The sequence below is a fragment of the Andrena cerasifolii genome, chromosome 6, assembly GCF_050908995.1.
Source record: "Andrena cerasifolii isolate SP2316 chromosome 6, iyAndCera1_principal, whole genome shotgun sequence".
Classification (NCBI taxonomy): domain Eukaryota; kingdom Metazoa; phylum Arthropoda; class Insecta; order Hymenoptera; family Andrenidae; genus Andrena; species Andrena cerasifolii.
This window is the reverse complement of record NC_135123.1, coordinates 8,324,898-8,348,624: the sequence shown is the minus strand read 5'-3', so window position 1 is coordinate 8,348,624 and position 23,727 is coordinate 8,324,898. Positions and strand designations below refer to the sequence as shown.

At 39.3% G+C, this 23,727-nt stretch overlaps 1 protein-coding gene across 1 annotated transcript in view; it reads right to left on the bottom strand.

Annotated features, from left to right (window-relative positions):
* Positions 1 to 23,727, bottom strand: part of LOC143370478 (zwei Ig domain protein zig-8) — a 348,169-nt gene that overhangs the window by 224,188 nt on the left and 100,254 nt on the right. The window contains exons 3-5 of the mRNA XM_076815644.1: positions 18,135 to 18,279; positions 9,668 to 9,741; positions 8,858 to 9,007 (exon numbers count right to left, since the gene is read on the bottom strand). Coding sequence (XP_076671759.1) covers positions 8,858 to 9,007; positions 9,668 to 9,741; positions 18,135 to 18,213 — 303 coding nt within the window. The 5' untranslated portion in view covers positions 18,214 to 18,279. The remainder of the gene's footprint in view (positions 1 to 8,857; positions 9,008 to 9,667; positions 9,742 to 18,134; positions 18,280 to 23,727) is intronic.

The following is a 23,727-nucleotide window of genomic DNA, read 5'->3' as shown; positions in this document are numbered from 1 at the left end:
GTAATTTATGTGTAAACATTTCATGTGTAAGGCTGTTTGCGGATCACGTGACCCGTGTATACGACAGTCTACTTCGCGCGAGCATGCGCATATTCGCTCGCTGCAGTACCGTGATGTCACCACCAGATGGCAAAGCTTTTCGCGCGCTTTCTCGCTAAAGAAGTGGATTACCGCGGACATATATGTTAGAATGATCGTACGGTTACAAATGGCTGTTGTAGATTTATGTGTGCCTCGTGTGGATGTTACTATGCCCCGGATGCGATCCAATTTTTCAAGAACATCCACTCCTGCTCGACGTATGTAATACTACTAGCTTTTGCTACTCAGCTTCACCCGAAATTTAAATTCTGATTTTATAAAAAATAGAATTTTTTTTATTTATTTATCATTTTGTGAAAATAGACTTAAAAAACACTTTCTGCTTTATATATATTAAGATACATTGGTAAATCCTGGACGTATAAGAGTGAATGTTACCAGAAGGTTTGCATTGAATTATGATCCAGGAATTAACTAAGTAGGTATGCTAAGTTAGCAGAAGTTCAAATAGGAGCGATGGATAATATTTGCCATCATTGCTCCCGCAGGTGATGCGCAACAACAATTCATCCTAATGTCAGGAAATCATTATACCAAGAATGTTATCTTCTCCGAAGTATTACGAAGAAATCAAGCTTTTTTCAAAATACTTAATTTCCTTAAAAGATATTAATTCTAATAAACATGAATTAGTCACGCTAATATCTCGGGCGAAGCCGAGATGGGGGTCGCTAGTATATTATAAAACGACACGATACTCTGACGAACGATCCACGATAACTTGCCCCACTCATTGCGAGTCTCGCTTGACATTTATCTAGAAAGGACTGGTATGCAAGGAATGCAATAGACTACGTGGAGAATACTTTTCCATGGTTCCAATTGCGGAATTAATAACGGGGAGAGTGAATGGAGGCAACGCGGAAATCTCAATCGTAAATTCCGCCCGGTTAGCGTGAAACGGAACAATTTCACTCGTTTGGCCTCGTATCGTCGCGATTCACTCCCGTGCAATTAGGACAGTCCCGGCTGACTTGTTAAACTAATTACACGTGTTTAAACTTCCGGCAGTTGTTAGACGAGAGGAATGTCAAAAGTTCTCCCCGTCGTTACAAGGGAGAAAAGTAGCGAGTTCATGATGCTTACGAGGCCACGCCAGTTCACCAGCAAACTCGCATAAAAGCGGCTACATTGATTTCCGCTGCCTGCCTTGGCGAAGGGCAATATTAACGTCTATAGGGTGATATAATTCGCTCTATGGGATAAGAGGTCACAATCAAGCTTGAGAAATTATTTTTCAATGGATGAGTCTATATAGGTGACTCAGAATTTACAGTAACCCAAAATTTGATATAGGTAAAGTAAAATTCGTGCTACAGAAGGATTTGGGTTTGGAATAGTCACTTAAGGGAGAAATAATTACTATAGTGAGGTGAGCGTATTGCAGATGGGTTTATACAATACATAGGGTTTATACAAAAACCGACTTTAAAAAACACCGTTTTCGAATTTTCACAAAAAATATAATTAAAATAGAAAATAAATATTTGTACTTATTTTAAAAATTTTCAGTTTTTTTAATATCTATGGAATTACAAAAATATAACAAAATAAAATGTACTGTATGTATAGAAAACCAAGTAAAAAAAGAAAATTAAAATAACTAAAATCCATATAAATCCGTACAATTTTTTAGTTCATTTAATATTTATGGATCTACAAAAATTAAACAGAATAAAGTAGACTGCACTCAAAACCAAATGAAAGAACTAAAATAACTAAAATCCGTACAAAATATAAATCATAAATCTTTATTTCATTTAGTATTTTTCTTCTAAAAATTCATGCAGATTAATTTTACAGTACCTACTTGATTTCAAGTCAGAATGTTAACGATTTTAATTAAATAATTTATTCATGTTTACATATTAATTCTAGTATATAAAGTCGATTTTTTAAATTTAAAAACCAGTTTTTGAATTTTACAAGTTTATAAAAAAAAGGTTTTAAACCCGGTTTTTAAAAACCGACAATCCTTAGTATAACACTTGGGAAATACAAAGCAGATGCTGTCTAATCGGCATTGAGAGTGCACGCTTTAATATTTTGTAATTTATAAGTTTAAGTTTGAGTTTAAATAATAAACAATACATATTGTTAATGAAGACCCTGAATCTATTTACCCACCAGCAGTTTTATCACTGCTTTTCGCGAAACTTTAGACGTCACAACGCATTCGTCCAACGAAGTTTATAGCACCCATCGATCGTTTCAAGGCAGCTAATCACATTGTAAACAAAATGGTCAACTAGAGCCCATAGATTTCAAAGTACATCATTATTATATTATTATTCGGCGCCTGAGAAACGGCTCTTTTGTTGCTGGTAATGAAGTTTCAGATTAAGTCACTTCCCAAACATTGAAGACAACTGACAGCTTCTAGAGGAAGTTTCAGACACGTGGACGGTGCATCTCTACAATACACGTCGGCCGGGAGATCACAGGCGCGATTTTAGACGCTCGAAGAGTTCCCGTGCACTGGATAATTAGAAGCCTCGAGGGTCTACGGCAAGAAGGAGTCCAAGCTTCAGAAATGGGATTCCGTGAAAAGGACAGATTAGTTGAAATTAGTGTCCCTACCGAAATCGAATCTGTTCGTCCAGATAGGGGGATGCTGAAAGGCTTCCATAGAAAATATGGAAGTTTTCTGCCGCCGTTAGCGAAGATCAGCGACACACGATCGTCAGAAATGTGTAAAAGATGAGCATAACTCAGAAACCATAGTGTGCATGACCTACATACTCTAATAACGTTTTTAGTCATTTTGCTTTATACACTGTAGACTACATCGTGAGAGCTGATACTGCAAGCCAAAATAAGATGATAGAATACTTCAATTACTTATTCAGTTAAACAATATTAGCAATGGGAAACTCAGTAGTAGTGACGACCATATGGGGGGCTGGGAGTCTGCCCACGGCGGGTTACTTAATTCACTGCCTAGAGTTGTTTCGAGCGAGTCCAGTCCGCCATATGTGGCACACGGGCAAAGAATGGATTAAAGCTATTAAAAGTAACCTGCGAGTGCCTACTTTTTATTTCACTACTTGCTCCGTCGATACAAGAAATATATGTTGCGCCAAGAACTCGCGGCTTCTCTCCCTTTAACGGTGCTTATTTGCTGCGCCCGTCAGAGGAGAGATACTTGATATTCCACTAAGCTCCCGGCATTCCATTAAGATTTTAAAACGATTGCACGGATTTTCTGAGATAGCCAGGCCAGGAATTTTCGTCCGCGTGTGTTTGCGCCCACGCAGCCCGCGTTCGATCGTATGGAACAACTTGTTTCAGTCGATCTAGCGCGTTCGCCACTTAGAAAGATTGAATTCCAAGCGTCTGCGAGCGAGCGGGCGAAAATGCTTCTTGTACATACGCCGCCGCCGCTTCAGACAACTTCCAAAGCGTCGCGAGTTTTGCACGAGATTGGCGAATTCGACAACGATTTATCGGCCATACCGCACAATAAGCACAACGGAACGTTTGCTCCTATTTCCCGCCATCGTTTTCTTTTTATTCCCTCTGAACGGTATAAAGTGCCTTCGCAGCGGGTCGACACCCGAAAGAACGCGACAAACAACTGAAAAAGTGATGACAGAACTTCGAACGAAAAATTAATGCAGTTATTAGAGGCTTCAATGAAACTGGCAATACTAAGTAATTTTCGAATATACTCTTTTTTTAAATTTTCCATACGATTCTTACGATTTTCGTTCGAAAAATTGAAAATTTAAACCTTTTTAAATACGTATCACCATCAATAAATACTATTAAGCATTAAGGGGCTGTTCTGGTCTAGACCCCATAAAATAGGTGATATTTAGAAATTAATTAAAGGAAAACCACTACGTATAAGTTAATGGGACTTTCTGCATTTTATTAAGGGTGTCTTATACTACCGAAACAATTTTTTTGTTTTATAATTAATCATTGCAGACGGCAGTGAGGAGTCGTTAAAATCGAGGCGTCAAAAAAATCACTCAAAACGGTGGAACCTGTAACACCTAAACCATTAGTCTGAAATAAAAAACAATGCCAGATTATTAACGGGAATGAAACTCACTCGTGGATTTAGCAGTTAAAATTGCAAAAAATTACATGTTTTGAGAAAATAACAGCACTTGAAGTTTGAAATCACTTTTTTCTTATATTTTTCGTCCTTTCAACGGCTTTAAAAATTACAAATCTTCATTTTTTAAAATAATTTACTGATTTCTCCACAAGCCAACAGTATATTCCTCAAAATAAAAAAAGATTCAGTTGAATCGGATAATAACTTTTTGAGTTATAGGTTCCACCGATTTTAAGAACACCGTGGCCGGGTGTTACTCATGCATTTGATGCTACTCAAATGCCTGTAACTTCGGGAATTTTATGAATTTCAAAAAATTCTTTAAACACGTATTCTAAAAAGGTTAAACATTCGAAAATTGAAATAAAAAGAAATCGATGTTTAGACCGGAACATCCCCTTAAATTCATATATTTCGTGGAATGTAGAGTTCTTTAAAATTTCACAATTTCTCCGAAATTATACAAAAATGCTTGTGATTTGCTTCTTTTAAAATGCTTCTTTTTTATTTAGCGGTGACAATTTCCAGAAAAAGTGTATTGATTGAGTGCGTAAAAGTGTCTGCGTTTTATGAAATTTTTATACATTTTTTCATTAAATCATTACGATTTTATGGCATAGGTAGTAAACGGCGATTTGTTCCGTTTTATTGGCCCAAAACCGATTCCATACATCTGGGATTTGAAGCTTTTAATATTTTTGGGCGGGGGCGTAAATGGGCCGACTAAATTCCCGATACAACTATGAAACGCATGATTTGTCGTGCAAAAATAATTTGAAAATGTAAAACCGAAATTGTTTGTACGAAACACGAAATATATGTTGCGAAAAGTATTGCCGTTAAATGAAAAATTCAATTGAACAAACATTGCGATGAGATTTTCAGACGGGGATAAGGTTTTAATGGAATTTTATTTTGTGATACGTATAGATAAATATGATATGCTTCAGGAAATGCTTATTTATAGATATACCGAGTAATAATAAGATGCAAAGAGAAAATGGGAAAGTATAAACATCGTTAACCCTATAAACTGTACAGTTGTAGATACACTGTCAAGTAGAGAAAGTCAACGATATGTCAGCCACCTTACAATTGTTCGTTTGGCAATGCTAATTAGAGCCCTCATTATTACTGTATGTAATATGTACTTATGCAAGCATTTTCTGCAACTTTAAATAGAAACAGAAATTACGGATAACTAAATACAAACGAATAAAAAAAAAACATTGCGAAAACATATATAATCTAATCGATTAAGCTCAGGATCATTAAATCCAATATTATCCTAGTTAACTAAAAGTTGCCCAACCTGTAAGAAAATTTCGATGGAAGAGAAAGTATTTATATTCATTTTTAGAGAATTACTGTACCCCCTCACTATTTAATGTTTAATAAATAACGATTACAAATGCCATAGAATACTTGCTCGTTCCATTTGAGGGCATCATTTCTTTACCAATTTCCGAAATTTTTAAACGGAATTTCTGAAGCCGGTTCTCGGATCGTTTGTTTGACCCCACTTCGCGAGGAACGCGTGCAAATTTATGACGTACTTTCGAGCAGATTTGCATACGCATACAGATGATTTTTACATAGATGTGGGATGAGTATTTATCACGGTTAGGTAGCTGCAAGAATCTATGCGGCCTCGCGTCCAGTATGTTAGAAACAGTTTTTGTAGAGAGATGCCAAACATGTCCTACGTTTGAACGTTCGTCATTAGATATACAGTAATGTGGGATTAAAAACCTCTGACTAATAACGCACCCTTGCGGTAGTGTGCTGCAAATTGGAAAGCTACCTGCCATATTATCTTTCGCGCCGTAACAGATTCTCAGTATCCTTTTAGTTTCATTTACTCGACGAAATATGTCGCGCCCCGTTAAAATGCGATTAAATGGAATTGCGTTCAACTGTCACCGTTAGAACCTAAGTCTTGGGTTAGCTTCGAAAAATTTTTAATGAGGGAAAAATATTGAAGCGTAAAAACGGAACGACGAGGCGCGTACAGTTTTTATAGCCGGGAAAATAATCTTCAGCAACTGTTTCATTAGTACGTCACGCGAATGAAACATTAAATGTGCAGGACTTTTTCTTTCAAGCCGTGCCTGCTCTTTTACGGTGAAAAATAGTAGGCCGGAAGTAACACGAATCGTGGTAAAAATCTAGCAAATAATACCAATAACACAGAAATCGTAAAAGTCTCAAATGAAGGCACAAATGTGGTAGCGTATATATTTCGGGCGAAACCGAGACTGGGGCCGCTGGTCTTAATATATAAACCAGAAAGTGTTCGTGCGCATTTTCACACAAAAATAAGTAAACAAAATTTTTTGTAAAATCAGAATCTAAATTGCGGGCGAAGCCGAGTAGTAAAGCTAGTACAACATATAATGAAAGAATTTTTGGAGGTATTTATTAAGCTACTCTTATATTATGCAAAAAAAATAAAAATAATTTTTTGAGGTGCCATATTGACGCTACAAAAACCATTTAAAACAAATTGAAAAAAGTTCTTTTTACATTTTTGTTGTGTAATATAAAAGTCCCTTAATAAATTCGACAAAGATTTATTTCATCATATGTTGTATTTACTCAGAAAAATATCTTTAAAAGTAGCTTAATTCTTCTGCCGATCAAAGTACTTAGAATAAACCCTCAATCGATATTTCCATATAACATAGATTTTCCATTCAGAAGAGTACGACACTCTTAAGTACCTACTTAAAACTTTCTGCGTAATTAATGGATTAAGAATGATTTTGACCTTAACGCTCTTGTTGCGACGCGAATCTCATAAGTCTATTAGCCGAGCCCATGAATGTCTCCTTAAATTTTCTGGCGGTCCCTTAATTTCTTCAGAGAATTGCGTATTGTTGAAATACGTAACTGGATTATGACTTGTGGGTAAATAGGCTTATCGTTGTACCACGCTCGCGTTTCAAATTCAATCCTTTTAGTTGCATTGGATATTTACGTTTAAGTAGGGATAAATTCCCCAAGCTGACCTGATCCTATACGGCACGGGCGATTTAACTTCACATAAAATAAGGAATGGAACTATAAAATGGAAGTTTACTGAGTTACGATCCATCTTTCGGTTACATTTACCTCGATAAAGAGCACAGGAGCACTTTGCGCGCGTCACACCGTTAGAGGCCTTGCCGGTGCTCCGGCCACAAAATTAAGAGGAAAATATTTGGCCGCTATTCGCGGAATTTTCTTTGTGGAAGTTGGTAACGGGTTAGGGTGTTGATAGTGACGGTGGATGGAAAAGTTAAGTTCTCAGCGAAGACGCTGCGAACGGGAAAAACTGCAACGGGATGTTCGTTGGAAATAGTGGTAACGGTGCAAAGCTTTTAGCCCGAAGGAGCAGAAGAAACGGGGAGGAAGGAAGGGGATTTCGAACTGGTAACGCGACAATTGTAAGACGCAAGATTATTTTCAGCGAAATTACCTTCGACCAACCTCTTTTCACGCATTGCTTTTAGCTTAGGCAAACCTAACCGAACGGGGCTAAATTTTTCTTCGGATTTGTACCAAGGTAAACTGTACAATGATTGGCACCCGAAGCGGAAATCCCAATTGGAATGTCAATATTTTTACGTGGTCTTAATTTTCAGTTATTATCGATGATTATGGATTTCTCGTTGAAATAAAACATCTTGAATGCCTATTAAATAAAAATAGGCATAAAGGCACAATCATTGACACCCGAAAATTGGAGGTTATATAGAAAACAATGGTTAAAAAGGAAGTTTCAAACAGACTATACTTGAGCTAATTTTAGAAGCTTGAAACTAGCCCTTTGTCCCACGGCTACCTTTAAGACTTTTTTGTGGTGTTGCCAGATGTAAAGTGTGTGGTTCAACTACTGGAATTTGCAGTGTTGTAGTGAAAGAGAAATAAGAAATTGTAAAAAAGTACTTTCTAAGTTCGTACTTCTTAATATTTGGCCTTTTAATCAGGAATGCCAATGATTAGTGCAGTGCCAGTATTAGTGCTGTTTACCCTACGAACGTGTCATTCTTCAATTAGAGTATAGATTTGTTGGATAGACGAAGAGCAAAGACAGTACTGAGCTTACTTTTGCTTGCTAATTAATGGTGTGTATTTTGTGGGATCAGGGACCCCCATAAGAGGGAGCCCGGAGTAAGAGACCTCGGCTTTGGCGACATCGGTAAAGTGACTGGCCAGTAGCGCAGTGAACCCGAAGATCGCGGGTTCGAGTCCCGTTGCCTGTGGTCGTTTTTTCCGTGGCTCCCGAACATATAGGAATCACAAAACTTAATCTAATACCCTACTATTATTTCAAGACAAACTAAAAGTAGTTACATAATTACAAAAACATGTTGTAACCCTTATTAACTAAGAAGCGAGTATTTAATACGACTGGCAAAACGGATGAATAAAAATAAACCACTTCCGACAGTACTACCGACGTATTCCGAGAATATAAAATTCTACGAAACGCTGGAAATTGTGTTGCAGCTTACTGAAAATATTTACGTACAGGAGGTACGATAACGCCTACGGGTTATATAATAAATTCTTTAAGAAACGTCTACCAGCTGAATGTACTCCGAGATTATTCCGACTGATGCTTTCGCTCGCTGTGTGGAAATCATTTGTGCAGCGCGCTGCTCTCAGAACGTCGGCAGGAGAAAAGAGATGGAAACTTACCTTAAGAGTATCCAGCAGGTTTTGTACCCTGCAATGCATGTACACTTGGGCACCGAGTTGCACGGTGATGTTGCTCTCTGGATCTTCGAAAAAGGGCCTGGGCTCGGGGGTGCCGCCAGTTTCTGTCGCGAAACTTTCCACCTCGTATACCTGCACCCCGATAGGAGAATATATCAGATGGCAGACGGATAGAATCTACGATATACAGGGAGTTTAAAGAAAAAATAACGTTCGAATATCTTCATAATTCCAAAAGTTATAACGACTTTTAAATTTTGTATAATGACCACTTGCACCCTACGTTCCCCTCCCCGGATGATTCTATCGAGAAATGAGAATCATATTTCAATGGCCCGCTTATACAGGTTTATAAACCTACGGAACTTGAAGAAAATTTGCATTTGGAAGGCTCCTTTCATAACGTGAATAAAGTTCGCTCATTTTATCGCAAGCCTTAGCATTTCATGCAAGATACTTCTTCAATCTTGCTGTTGAATATAATTTACCATTGGCCTTACAAAATTTTTCTAGATATCAGAAAATAAACATACATATTCAGGCAAATGATAAATTACGCTGCTACTGTAGGATGAATACAAGTCTCCCCATATTGTTCTTGCAATCGAGAGCATTTAAATTACAATGCGATGTTACAAAATCGCATAAAATATTGGTTTTTGCTTTGGTCACGGAGAGCTTACTGTTTTTTTTTTTGCGCGGCGTGCAACGGGGAAGTGTGTAAGAAACAAACAGTTGTACCTTTTCGAAAAGACATTTAGACTGCTCATTCCAATTACGTAGCCGACTTACCTCGGTAAAAGGCGAACTGAGCTCATGCCAGAACGACCTCGGCAGGTTTTCCAGTCCAGGAAACGGCTTAGCACCTGAAACAATTTAGAGCCAGATTATATGTTCCGCTGCCTAAGCTTTATTACTGAGATACAACGGTATAATTAAACTTGGCCGTAAATTCTCCACCATTCTCGTTACAATTAACGAACGACACGCTTGATTATTCAAATGAATACACTCGCGGAGGCTTGACTAATCGATCCTGGCTGGGATTGTTCCATTGCAATTACTCCCACCGTTATAAAATACTATCTGGGAAATAGAAAAGTATGCTACGAAGGGAACTCGATAATGAGTTACAATAGATTTGAATTAAATTTATTCCACCACGCTGAAATTAATAAATCTAAATAATAAACTGTGCATAATTGTAAGCCGAAGTGCCCATAACACTTTCGTCGAAACGACCGAGCTTTATTTGAATTTTATAACATACAGGGTATTGATGAATTGTAACACGTTGAATAAGTAACACTTCAGTCCATAGATTGTTCTTATAAATAACAGAGGATCGTTTTGTTTTACGGTCGTGAAGCTTTGATACCCATACACTCTCCTGCAATTTTCCAATCCTTTCAAATCTCTATTGAAATTAATTCCATAACTATGCACTTTTAGAGGATCACTTTTATAAGATAACATTTGCACGAAAACAGTTCGTCACCTATCTATTTCTTTTCTAACACCGGTATTCTTTTTTTAGAAAAATACTACACTTTGCCCAATTATTCCCAATGACTTCTTCAAGAACTCAAATGAAAGTAAAGTGGCTCCTTGCATAAGCTGATTGAAGAACAATTGAACATATTTGAAGACGTCGATTGACGACATTTGGTTTATTTAAAGAATCAAACTTGCAGGGGTGGATTTGTAAAATAAGTAGATTTCTGGAATTGTTAAAAATAATTCACTTCCTTTTCACGTAGCAAATTAGCAATAATTCATATCTGAGTTGTCATATTGAATCATTTTCAAAATTGTCTCGACTCTTTTAGATTAAAATATTTGATACTCCGTGGAAAGGGCGGCAGACGCTTGTTAGCCTAGGGGAGTGAAATATCGAAATCCGCCCCTCCCAACTTCTAAGACCAATTGTATGAGATACTATTGCAGCGTTCGTACAAAAGCTTCAAACTTCGTCTATATATGTATAGTTTGTGCCACGGGCAACAGTCAATCCTAAACAGACGAGCATGTTTGACAGTTTACGAACTCTGCAATGGAAAGGTCCTTGGGAGAGTGTAGATTCGTGTTCGGTTAAAACATTTCTGTTCCTCTTATTTAAGGAGGACGAGGGGGGCTACCCTGAAGCTACTAACAAAAAACAAAATTTTAAGGATTTATTTGTTCGTATAAATAACAATATAGGACTTGGATTTTTTATACAGTTTTAAAGTACGTATCTTTATTTTGCTAGAAAGGTCTGGGTTTTTTCCAGCGTGCGGAAGCGTTTCCCGCCAAAATTTTCCGCGCATTTTCGGCGTCGCTTGAGGGACCGTATAAATAGCCCTCCAGAGGTGCCGCTCCCTCTCACTCACTCATTAGGAACCGCCTGTAGAGGCCACGTCTCGCGCTGTGTTGTTTATCCGCGTTCAAACATTTGTGCACAACAGTGTTTTGCCTTGTATCGCCTTGTCGCGAATTAAAAGGAGTGTGGTGTAAGAGTCTCTAGTAATACTTTCCTTCGCACCCCTCACCTTTGTATTCGCTAATGACTCAATTGTTAACGCGACTATAAATAAGCGCACTTAAAAAACGGAAACGTCAAGCAGCACTTATCAGCCAAATCCTTAAGAATTTCCGCGTTAAGGGTGCGATTCCACCGAGGCAACCCGATGCAACATGTCGCGAAACGCAGCAGAAAATTAGGTTGTGAGAGAAGAGCGAATCGTGGACGAAGTAGCCTCATTCTGGTGGCAATAAACGTTTCAGACGTCGCCGTTATAAATCACCGCGGTAAGCCCAGATCTGCTGTGATCCAGGAAACAGAACATTATCCTGTGTTCAGTCCTAAAGAAAGCCCCCGGTGCAAACACCAACAGCCACCTCGTTAGTGGAATAGACACGGAGAATCGAATTACTATGGAAACAGTGGCGAGGCAGGAGAAAGGGTGTACATCGCAGTGGAAAAGTTTTTCACTTTCCTACGGCTGGAAGGGAACTCCTTCGGCTGTCGACGAATAGAATGGCCTTATCAGCAGCGAGCACACGCGACTGTTTCCAAGACGATACACATTACACAAATGTATTCCGCTGGCAGGGTTACGCAACGTCGTAGGTACTGAAACAAGAATAAACTTTTGCACTCCACTAAAATAGCCGCCTGGACGCGGATATAGAAACAGCGATACGATGTTTGCATGCTATGGAGTTATCGAACTACAGAATTTATAATCCAACCCTGTGGATATGAGAAACCGTATAATATACAGGATGCTCCAAAACATAAGGGCACAACTTTGGGGACGATCCCACGACACGAAATTAATAAAAAAAACTTGGTATAAACATTTGTCCTGTTTCACCTAATGTTTCTACGAAAATTAACCCTTAGACCCCAATTCACCTCTAAAATTATGTCCACTTATTTTGAAACACCTTGCATGCAACACTCTTCAGTGTAATTTTAAGTGTAATAAAAGCTAATTGTAAAATAATATTGGCTCCAGGAATGTTAATTATAAAATAAAATCGTTTAATAAAAACAATGGCATAACACGATTCACGTTGTTATCATTTTAAATAGTTTACTCAAAATTCTGCGCACCACTTGTTCGTGGAGAACCAGAAAAATCTTGTAATCTATATCTACGTATTTTTAACTGACTTCAAAAAGGAGGAGGTTATAGATTCGACCCATATGTGATTTTTTTTCATATATAAAAGAAGTCCTGACTGTCTGACTGACTCATCAACGCCCAGCTCAAAACGTTTAACCTGGGAACGTGATATTTGGAAGGCACATTGTTTTCATGACGTAGGCAGCCACTAAGGAAGGAATTTCATCCCCTAAGGGGTTGAAAAGGAGTAAGATGTATTTTCTCGGACTCCCTAATATCTCTTAGGCCCCATTAGATGTCAACTTGGTTCTTACTCACAAAGATTACCCACACAAATGCCTAAAAGCTAATTTCAGGATTTTTCCCTAACGAACCCCTAAAGGGGTGAAACGGGATGAGGTGTATTTCCACGAATTCCCCATAATCTCTTAGGCCCAATTAGATATCAACTTGGGGTTTACTTCGAAAGATTATCCACATAAAGCCCTAAAAACTAATTTCAGGATTTTGCCCTAATCAACCCCTAAGGGGGTGAAACGGGGTGAAATGTGTTTTCAGGGAGCCCTTAATATCTCTTAGGCCCGAAGCGAAGCGCGGGGTATTTTGCTAGTTAAATATAAGAGAAGATGTCAGTCACGTAACGGAGAGGGGTTGCATTTTCATTCCACCTGCAAATGGAAAGAAATCGTAGAGCAGTGTTTCCCAAGGTGTGGTACGCGGTAAAACTTTTGAGGGTACCCCGTGAGAACTCAGAAGCCGTAGTAACTGTATCTAAGATAGTGCCACCCTGTGGGTTCCAGAGGAATGTTAAATTGTTTATATCACTCTTTGTGTTTATTAATATATGTAATTTATGAATACAAAATTTAATGTACTGTTTTATGTTTTTCCCATTGTTATACTACAGCTATAGATTTATCTATCTATACAAGGGGTACGCCCTTAACATCGGTACTGTGTTTTGTAGAGACAGTAATAACGTAATAACTTACGTATTAATTCACGTTCGAACTTTCGTATAATTTTAATTTCCAATTAAATAAAATAATTCTTTTAACAAAAAGCTGTTTGAAAAGAAACGGATCAAACCATCCTGTAATTTGTATTGATCTGTATTAAAAAGCTACTGCATCACATTGTCAAATAAGTTTTATCTGCTACAAACTGCTACACTTAATTTATCTTTACTGATGCCGATAAAACGATGTATTTGTGTTTTATATATACGTGTTATTTATTTGTATTTTATGTACATTTTATATATATTTTATTGTTTTGTTAATATTTCGTCAATAATTACGAAATGTATTACAAAATCTAGCGCCACTAGCTTCGCCGCTTTTAAAAAAGTCACTCGACAATAATCTGGCGAGTGGCAATCGCGAGCGTAGGTACTACGACAGTTACATGCGCCTTACAAGCCCAAGAGGATTAAAGAAATAATAATCCGCGGCTTTTACCAGCGACGTACACATAATCAATACCCGCGCAATTAATTTTTATTGATACCGCGCAGAGCGGAAGAGACAACGCGCCGGGGGCTACAGAAACAATAGGAATCTCTCTTTTCACCGATCTCGGCGCGACACGTGCGATCGAGCCGGAAGAAGTAATAAAGTCAGTTTGCAGCATCCTGTTCTTTGAGCGGCAAACCGAGGAACTGAGCGGCCTCGCCGGTTATAAAGGCAGCGGCTGAAAGAGGCACGGCCCACCGACTGGCAGGATGGGGTGGAGAAATAAAGTAAGGAAAGTAGAATACGAAAGACCACAAGGGAGCGCAATATCTCTCCATCAAATTCGGCGACTCAAACAGCGTAGCGCTCGACGAATCGTTCGCCTGGAAGGGCTTAGAGCGCGGGGAAGTTCTTTCCATTTCCTCCGGAGGATTCCCAGCCGACTTAAAGGACACACCTGAAAATTATTTTCTCGCCTGATCGCTCTTAGCGAGCTACAAGCAAACTAGCTCTTCTCCTCTCTGCTCCCGAGCGGTATTCTCTTTTACTGCGCCAATGCCTCGCCCCCTTCCCTCTCGCGCCGCCTCCTGCTACTTTCGTCCTAACTATTTCTCGAAGAACGACGGGATAATCCTCGAGAAATTTATCAGCCCCAACGAGAGGACCCTCCGTCCTTTCTGGCAGGACCAATCTCGCGAGGTGAATTCTCCTGCTGCCGTGGCGCCCCGTGGAAAAGGAACGAAGGGACATCTAATATCGGTTAGAAAGACGAAGCACGTAATCTCTCAGGAAGGATAAACCTGGTTACTGGTCAGGATTTCGAAATACGACATCCAGGGAATGTCGCCCGCGGAATTACTTTTCCTTCTCAAATCAACCGCGCTGTACAAAGAGAACTCTTCTCGGCGCGCACACCTCGCGACACTGGTCCCCGGGATACCTTCTGGACCCTCCTCTGTCAATTCCCTGGAACTCGAAATATATTAACGGGAGGCGAATTCCTCCCGCCTCGCTCCTCGTTCGGCGGTAAAGCTGCAGAAAACTTCCCCCGACTGAAAGTTCGTATTACTCTTCCCAGCCAAATGAAAGACGTATTCCTTTGTAATACCCAGAGCATCGTGGTGGGGGATATTTTTTCAGCAGAAATGATACAACGACCGAACGAATCTTTGTAGAGTTCGAGCATTTAATATTTTTTTTATGGAGAAAGTACCATCCTGCTCATCTTTTCAGGCAATCTTTCGGAAAACATATTTTACGGTACACGAAAGATTTTAGTAATAAAAGAATATATGAACAAAAATTTCAAGTTAAACGATTTTATTTAAGGGGTCATGCTCAGTCAGGAGGCCGAAAAAGGGTGGTATTTGGAAATTTTTTACTCAAAAGCTGTAACACATTTCTCAAAAAATCTTTTTTCCTTTTAAGGATTACATCTAGTACTGTGCATCGTAATTTTTTTATTTAAAAATATTTATCAGTAACTAAGTTATTGTCCATCACTCGAAGGCTCTCTAAATAAAAATCTAAAATAAAAAATTCAAAAGAATTTGCTTATTTTATTATATTATCTAGTATTTGAACGAAGGATTTTTCGAAATATTGATTTGGGAAAAAATGGCTGATGTTTATTCTGTTACGAAATATCCTGTCCCGCGGCTTTATTTAAAGTGACACATCACCATCGTAATTGTAGTACAAGAAAATACTTATTTTTAGTGCATTTTCGATCTAATTAAATAAAATGGCGTAACTGCAATTTTTTTATATATTTCTTTATTATTTAATTTTTAGTGTTTGAGTTTCGCAACTAAAATCACTTGAACAATTGAAATATTTGCACGTGATTTGTCGTTCTCGAGAAGTGGGCGAGAAGCTGATTCCAAGTCGTTGAATTTCTAGTTATGCGTTTTTATTGCAGGGGATGAAATTTTTTCCCCTCCTCGAGGGTGAGTTTTTTAAAAAAAAATTGTATTGCCATCATAACTACGTAAGCCTGCAAAATTCCAAGCTGATTGGATTCGTGGAAGTGGGTTAAATTAAAGTTACAAGATTTGAGCCAAGCAAATAAAGAAACGAACACAGGAATGAAGCTAATATAAAATCGTTTAAAAAGAGAAACGTCTGAGCATTGAGGGAATAATCCACTTTGTTTCAAGCAAGTGCGCTGGTTGGCAATTGGTTTAAGAAACGCAGCCTTCTCCGTTATATATAAGGAAACAAGTCACTCGCTCCTTTTCCATGCCCCCGTGCTATTGAATTTATAAAGAATTCATTAACAGAATGGCCCCGTAGTTATGCCCATTGGCAGTAGGAGATAAGACACTTCTGTCCCCCTAAATCCCGGCGAATAAACGAAAGATTGTCAACCGTTAAAGCACGATAAATTCTCGGCGCCCTTCTTCACTGACGGCTCTCCAGTCAGTAATGTAAGGGACCGTCTCGGATCGAAAACTGCGTCGGATGGAGCGCGGTTTGTCGCTCGGTACAGCGCCGAATTTATGGATCCTGTCTGTGGCCGTTGGATTTATGGGAATCCAATGCCTTAATTGGAAAATTATAGGACAATGTCTGGGAACAGACCGTTCGGTCCGTGGCTCGTTATTCAACCGGTATAATCTGCCCCTCACCGGTAGCCGACTTTCACAACCGCAACCTCAATATTTTCCGCCTCCAGAAAGGAGATCGACACCTTCGCATCAAGCTACCACCGCCATCCCTCGCCGCACCCATCGGAAAGATAAAATGTACTGTTGGATGCAAGAACGGCCTCGGGACATTCAGGCCCTTTTTGCATGAAACGCATAATTAGATCCCTCATTACCGCATCTTTAAAATTGACAGAGATATGGTAGATTTTGCGAATCGATGTTGAGCAACTGACCCCTAACTCGTATCTAAGCCAAACATACATCAAGCTGAATTTTAACCGACTGTTTTTAACCGGCTTCAAAAAGACATAGGTTCTCGGTTCGATGAGTTATGTTTGTCCGCGGATTTCTCCGTAACTACTGGACCGATATTCGTGGAACTTATTGCATTTAGTTTAGCTTTAATCGACTTAGGTCGTGGAGAAAGAATTGTCAAAATCGGTTAAATAGTTTTGAAGTTACGCCAAAAATAAGAAATCTGTCTCATTAACCGAATTCATTATTATTATTTTTAAATAAATGTTGTTATATGTATAACTTAAATAACTAAAAAGTAAAAAATAAAAAAATTATAAGCTACTTAAAAAAGTCAAAATGCACTGAAAAGTAAGAAATAAGTTTTTTCCTTATTTAATCTATGACTCTATTCTTTTAATCGACGCCCGATTTACACGGTACAAATGAGGAGGCGTCGACATGAAACAATTGAGAGTCATAGATCAAATAAGGAAAAAATGTACTTGTTACTTTTCAGTGCACTTTTATTCTTTTGAAGTCGGATTTAATTTTTTTTTTAAATATTTATTATGAATATATTATTTCAATATTTTCATTATTCTATATATTTTTTCAAATATTATGTAAGTATAAAATAAATACTAAAAAATTCACTGATCAATTTATTACATAATTCTGATTGTAATAATGCAACTCCAAGGAGATGTATCATAATTTTAAATATTATAGACAGTTTCACAACTTCACTATGTAGGTATAAAAAATATCTAACTCCGTAATGTTTACAGATACTTTTATCAAAACTACCATTTAACACTGAGGCCCTTCTTGCGTCGAACCGTACAAATACTAAGCTAATAAAATTTGTATCGCATCGTGCCGAATCGAAGTGGTGTATTTATGCTTCAACCACCTATTTATTTTTTTAAGTACAAAATAGAATTCATATTCGTTGTCGTCAGTAGCGGACCTTTTTCTACATGGACAACGCAATCTACACGCGCCACGAGCTTATTTCTTCTCCCCAACTCTCATTATCGTAATGGCTGTCGTATGCAAACAAGTAAAACCTCAAATAATGTTGTTTGCAGAATTTCCATGCTTCCAGAATGAAACATAGCGCAGTTACAATTTCTTAATTTCATTAAACACATTAACTGAGCTTGGCACTTCTCTAACAGGTGAACTGAATCCTAACATGGGCTCTATCACCAGTCATTAACGTTCAATTTTAAGTAGTTTCGTTTCACAGAATTGAAGAGTTTTTCTAACATAAATAAATTCACGCGTTGGTTATGCTTACCTAGTAAACCGGCGGCATATAAGAAGTGCAGCTGGTGAACCAAAATGGAGGCCACCACGGCCGAAAGACGACTCAACATCGTAGCCGATCCTCAACTCATCTCTGTTTCGAAAGCTGGGACGCTGTGCCTTTTTCCCCGGCTGATCTGAAATGGCAAAACGATTGTGCTCAATTCTGAGTGAACCAGGAACTTAGTAGATAGTTTTAGTACACTTGTTAAGCTATGGTCTTTCCAAGGAACCACGCGAAAGAATAATATAGATCTATTACAAGATGTACGTTTTCTTTAATTCATCACTTAAATTGGTCGACTGGTGTTGATATCGCTCCGCAATAACAGCAAGTGAATACCAACGCTGTAAGTGACCTAAAGCGCGGGAAGATATCTCAGTTTCATATCATTTTTAACCCCCGGCGCAAAAAGGACGGGGTGTGCGTGCGTCTGTTTGTCTATGGTTCCTTCGCTCATCAACGAGCGCTCGGATTCTGATGCGGTTTTTTGTGTTACAGTGTATATATTGGGGAAGGTTAACAGCCATGTTTGGTTAAAATCGGTTCAATAGTTCCCAAGGTCTTCAACTCTCATCTTGAAGGACTAATAATGACCAGGAAAATAATAACTGGATCTAAACAATGGTAATAGCTAGAAACTTCGAGTTAGGACCTCAAACGTTTAGGTTTTATAGACTATAAAACCAAAAGCACAGAAGTATTCCCTGGGCCATTAAGGAGCCCGCCTTCCATGGTGTCTTCCAGAGCGGAAAGGGAGCTTGAAGCCAATGATACCGCGGGTGTCAACGGATAGGGAAAACTGTAAGAGTATAAGTACTATTACAGCACAGAAAGAAGACCCCTAGCAGGTGGTGCAGTCCGCCGCTAGCTCCGCCTAAACCTCTGTCCGTGTGCATAGTAGTAAGTAGATATAGCCGGTTCCGCCAATAACAAAAATACGTATGCCTGTCTGCCCAATTAGGTGACAAAAACCAATCGTCACAGCGGCGGACTGCACCGCCTGCCAGGGGCCTTCTTTTTGGGGCAGCGAACACTGGGGCCCCCAAGAATCCCAGGCATTCAAGCCTCTCCTACAGGTATAAGCCTGCGCTACTATAGTTTTCCCTATCCGTTGCACGCCCTCGTTATCGTTGGCTCTCGAGCTCCTCTTCCGCGCGGCACTGCTAAACATCACGGAGGTCAGGCTCCTTAATGGCCCGATTGGACCTCGCTGACCTAACAGCATAAAGACCACTGCTTAGGTAAGAGTGTCAGGCGGTTTTCCATGTGGCCAATTGCACGTCCAAATTGATATCACAAATTCAATGTTATCGCATGGAGATTAAAGATAAAGCTGTAGACGAGACACATGTGACCGTTAATTAGTTACGCAGTTCCCCGCTGCACAATGTCAAACAGTCCTACCAGACCTACTGGAATCCTCGTGGACTTCGAAATAACACCTCTCGGTTGCCTGGCGCTGACCCAATTGGGTTCACCAGACACAAAACCTCCCCTAAGCAGAGATCAATGCGTTACTCGGTCGATCTTGTATGTGTGCGCCCCAGAAAAAGGATCGACCCTTTTCGTGACGGATTAGCAGTTTAGCACACCCAGCACCAGTCTCCCGGCGCTCCACTCTTTTGCAAATACGCCCTCGATGAGTTCCTGATGACATCGTTCCATCAAAACTTGATATTTCAATTGAAATTGAGCGCGCATTCAAGAATCACGAAAAATTCAATGGTTCCAGAGAGGAAAGTAATAGGAGAATATGAGAAGAAACGAAAGGGCTGATACGCGTTTATGATGAAATTTATTTTTCGTTACCATGTGACATCGGGGGCTTGTGAACGACTGACTAAACAATGACTGCAGAGTGTTTTTGAAGAATATTGTCTTCTCGGGGGAGGTGATAAGGGAAGCAAACAGATGAAGTTGGTACAGAAACTGTGAAAGATATCAATATGTGTGTAACATTAGTAATGCCAGCTAAACTCTGTTCCGTATACATTGCAAAAAAATTAAAAAGGAAAGAAAGACTACGCCTGTACTAAAAGAAGTGCGTCAATCACTTTTGTGGCGAACTGTTCATCAGAAAATGTGGTGATTATAATGCAAATTTGCTGTAACATTTATCTGATCAAATTTACGTTTTCGACACTGTGCCGAAGGATATTTTTTTTACTCCCCTTAACCTGCCGTAATAGCTCCCTTAAAGAGACTATCTTTTTCGCACAGACTGTATATGATGGAACACATTTGTAAGAAAAGCGCACGTCTTCGAAATGTTCCAGGCACGTGCACATCTACAATATTCCAAACGCATCCAGAAGTTGCCCAAGTAGGTCGCCTACAATGGACATACAATAATCGAAGCCAAATATTTCCGCCCAAACGCCAAATTTTTTTTTCATCACCCACCCTGTACGCCTCAGGAGTCCCACGCGTTATTCTAACAGCTCAGTCACCGATATCTGTAAATACACCGAAAAATAACATCTTCGCTGTTACACAAATAGACCCATTGCAAGATCCTATTCGAGCTCACAAGTCAGTTCCAATTCGATAACAGTTCAATCTTAATTCCTACGAGTTCAACCTAAATTTAATTCTAATCCATTGCAAGTGTCTATATTAGATTCTACCTCGGCCTTCTTCACCCCCAGTTCATTAGTAATTCTATGTCAAATTAGACTCACAGATGCACGTTATAATGAAAGCATTATCTATTACCTATATATGTAATAACTATGTAATTAATAATTGATATGTACATAGAGAATATTCAATAATTATCAATTATATATACGTACATAATCATTAATGAAAATATAAATCACGACGTCGAACGCAGTATTGTTCAGAATAAATTATTTTGTTAAGAACACACAGTCACGATTTATATGCAAATGTACGTATACATTAGCTAGAAGTTTCCAGGTATTAATGTGTGCAGTCTCTTGTTAGTATTATATGAATAGCACTGGGGCAGACAAATAGAATGGCAAGCCGAAAGTGCAAGAGACATGTCGTTTAGCAGTACATGTATAGTGCCTCTACGAGCTATAGTGACTTAGTTGTGAGGTCACTCAGTGGGGTCTTAACCGATACCCTGCTGGGTATGGGCCGCCAAACGTGCCCCCTACTACCTCTTGCAGGACTGTGTTTAGGGAAGACCCGGACAAAACCGAGGCCCTAAAGCAGGGGTGTCGAACTAGCGGCTCGCGAGCCGCAGTGGCTCCTTCTCCTCTTCGCCTGCTCCGTAGAGCCGTAGGAGAACGGCCCCCTCCACACTTACTTCACTCGGATGAATTTCTCCTCCGGGTGCCTCATTCTCTCCCTGCCGGGGCTCGTGCAACGCATGGAGAAAAATAAGTGGGGGAACCGGCTGACCTGGGGCCTGACTCGTGCGGCTCTCGGAGTAGGGAAGTTGGACACTCCTGTCCTAAAGATTAACTGTTACAATTTCGATTTTAATAAAATAAAATAGAAATTAAAGAAATTGATTATCATTATTAAAAGACACGAAGGGAAGACCAGGACAAAACCGAGGACCTAAAGGGTAAAATCTCCAAAATTACTTCAAGACATGCAGTGATTTTAATTTAAAATAAGTTGTTAATATAAAATAATTTATATTACAACTGTTCTAATACAGCACATATACCTTACTGCAATGGATTTGTATTTAATATGTGCTGACAATGGGGCAATTTTTAATAGTCAGTAGCAAAGCTTAATTGATGCCTTTTAATAATGATAATCAATTTCTTTAATTTCTTTTTTATTTTATTAAAGTCGAAATTGTAACACTTAATCTTTAGGGCCTCGGTTTTTTCCAGGTCTCCCCTAAACACAGTCCTACAGGAGGTAGTAGGAGGCCACGTTTAGCGGCCCATACACAGCAGGATATCGGTTAAGACCCCGGTGAGTAGCCTCACACCTAAGTCACTATAGCTCGTCGAGGCACTATACTCCGTGGGCCAATTTACTTCCTCGGTTCAAAGAATTCGTCACAGGAGCAAGCTCGCCAACGGCACAAAGGAAGTTCCCGAGAATCAATCGCTTTGAACGACGTACATTGTATGTAGACCGAAAGTCCACGGTAAATCAGACAGTCAGCCAAAGTCAAATAGAAGATTGTTACCACGAATTTCCACGTGATTCAATTTGACCGGAAGTTCGGGCGAAAACACGGTACGCCATCAAGTTCCTGTCGCAGTCCTAATGAATCCATCGTCAGCTCTTGCGACCCTATCGGTCGGTCGTCACCTGTCGCTGGATCTAACGACTCGTATTTTCCACCCATTCCAAAGCGCAAGAGGAACCTTATGCATCTTTACGTTCTGCGCCACGTCGGCCACCGGTGGCCCACGACATTTATCGGTGGTGAAACTTTTGCCCGAAGGGAAATGGTGTTTTCTCAATTCAACGTCGAAATCGAAATAGAATTTTTTTTATATCCACTATAGTTTTGAAGATATGCTAGAAAATAGGAAAACACTCATTAACCTTTAGGGGGAGTGTTCGCCGCGAAGAACCGAAAATGGGCACAAACGAAAAATCGCCTGATACTTCTATCGAGGTCCTCTACAAACCTCCGCAGTTTCAAAATAATGGGAGTGTTCAGATAACTGAACAGCCCTTGTAAATAGTTTCTCGCATCCTGTATAGTGTGCAGTATTCAAACATCAAATTGATTGTGTTTCGTACAGCTGCTGCGAGTGAAGCGGATCACAATTGCATTTGTAGAGGCTCGGTTGGTTTCACATCTAATGAAATACGCCCTTCAAGGCTGAGGGAATAGTGAGAAACGTGAACTAGAGAAAAATCAACGGTTAAGATGGAAGACTTTTAATTTCTCACGTAACATGCTCTTGACGGGCAGAAATAATTGACAAGACATGGAAGCGAGGCGAGGGACGCAGAAATAGAAGGAAGTACTTACTTATGTTTCTTCCCAGACCTGCTAGTGAAGCCATCGAACAAGTAAACTGCCGGAAATGCGGCAGTCCTGACTACATTTAGTTCGATTCACGAGTAGAGAAGTAGCATTCAGCCACCAATTTTTTTTAACTCCACATAAAAACTGTTAAAATTGAAGATGGCTGAATGGCCCTTTAAAAATCTTATACTTCGACCCTCCCGTGACATCCTCAAAGAAAATTATTGCCACGACAAAAATTCACAAATTACGAAAAAAGTTCACGCGCAAAAGTTGTGAAATCGACCTTTACTAATTCCACTTCAGTACAAGAGCATGTCCCAAAAATAATGCATCCTCGAAAGTCGTTTCCCCCAAAGACGTCGTTTTCCTCTCGACGTAAATTCACAAAACGGAATAAAAAAAAGTTCACATGCAAAGATTCTGAAATCAACTTTGCTAATTCCTATGGTACTCGTTCAAAATGCAGGATAGTAGAACTAGAAAAAATAGCTTGAATTCCAGCGATTAAGTGTGATTAAAAAAAGCTCTTGTAGCGAAGTGGAATTTAGCGACCCGCAGTAAATCGGCGGCTTTGATCGTAAAATCAATGGCAACAGATGTCGCTATTAGTCTTTCCAAAAAAAGTGATTCTTTTGCTGATTATAGGTTACT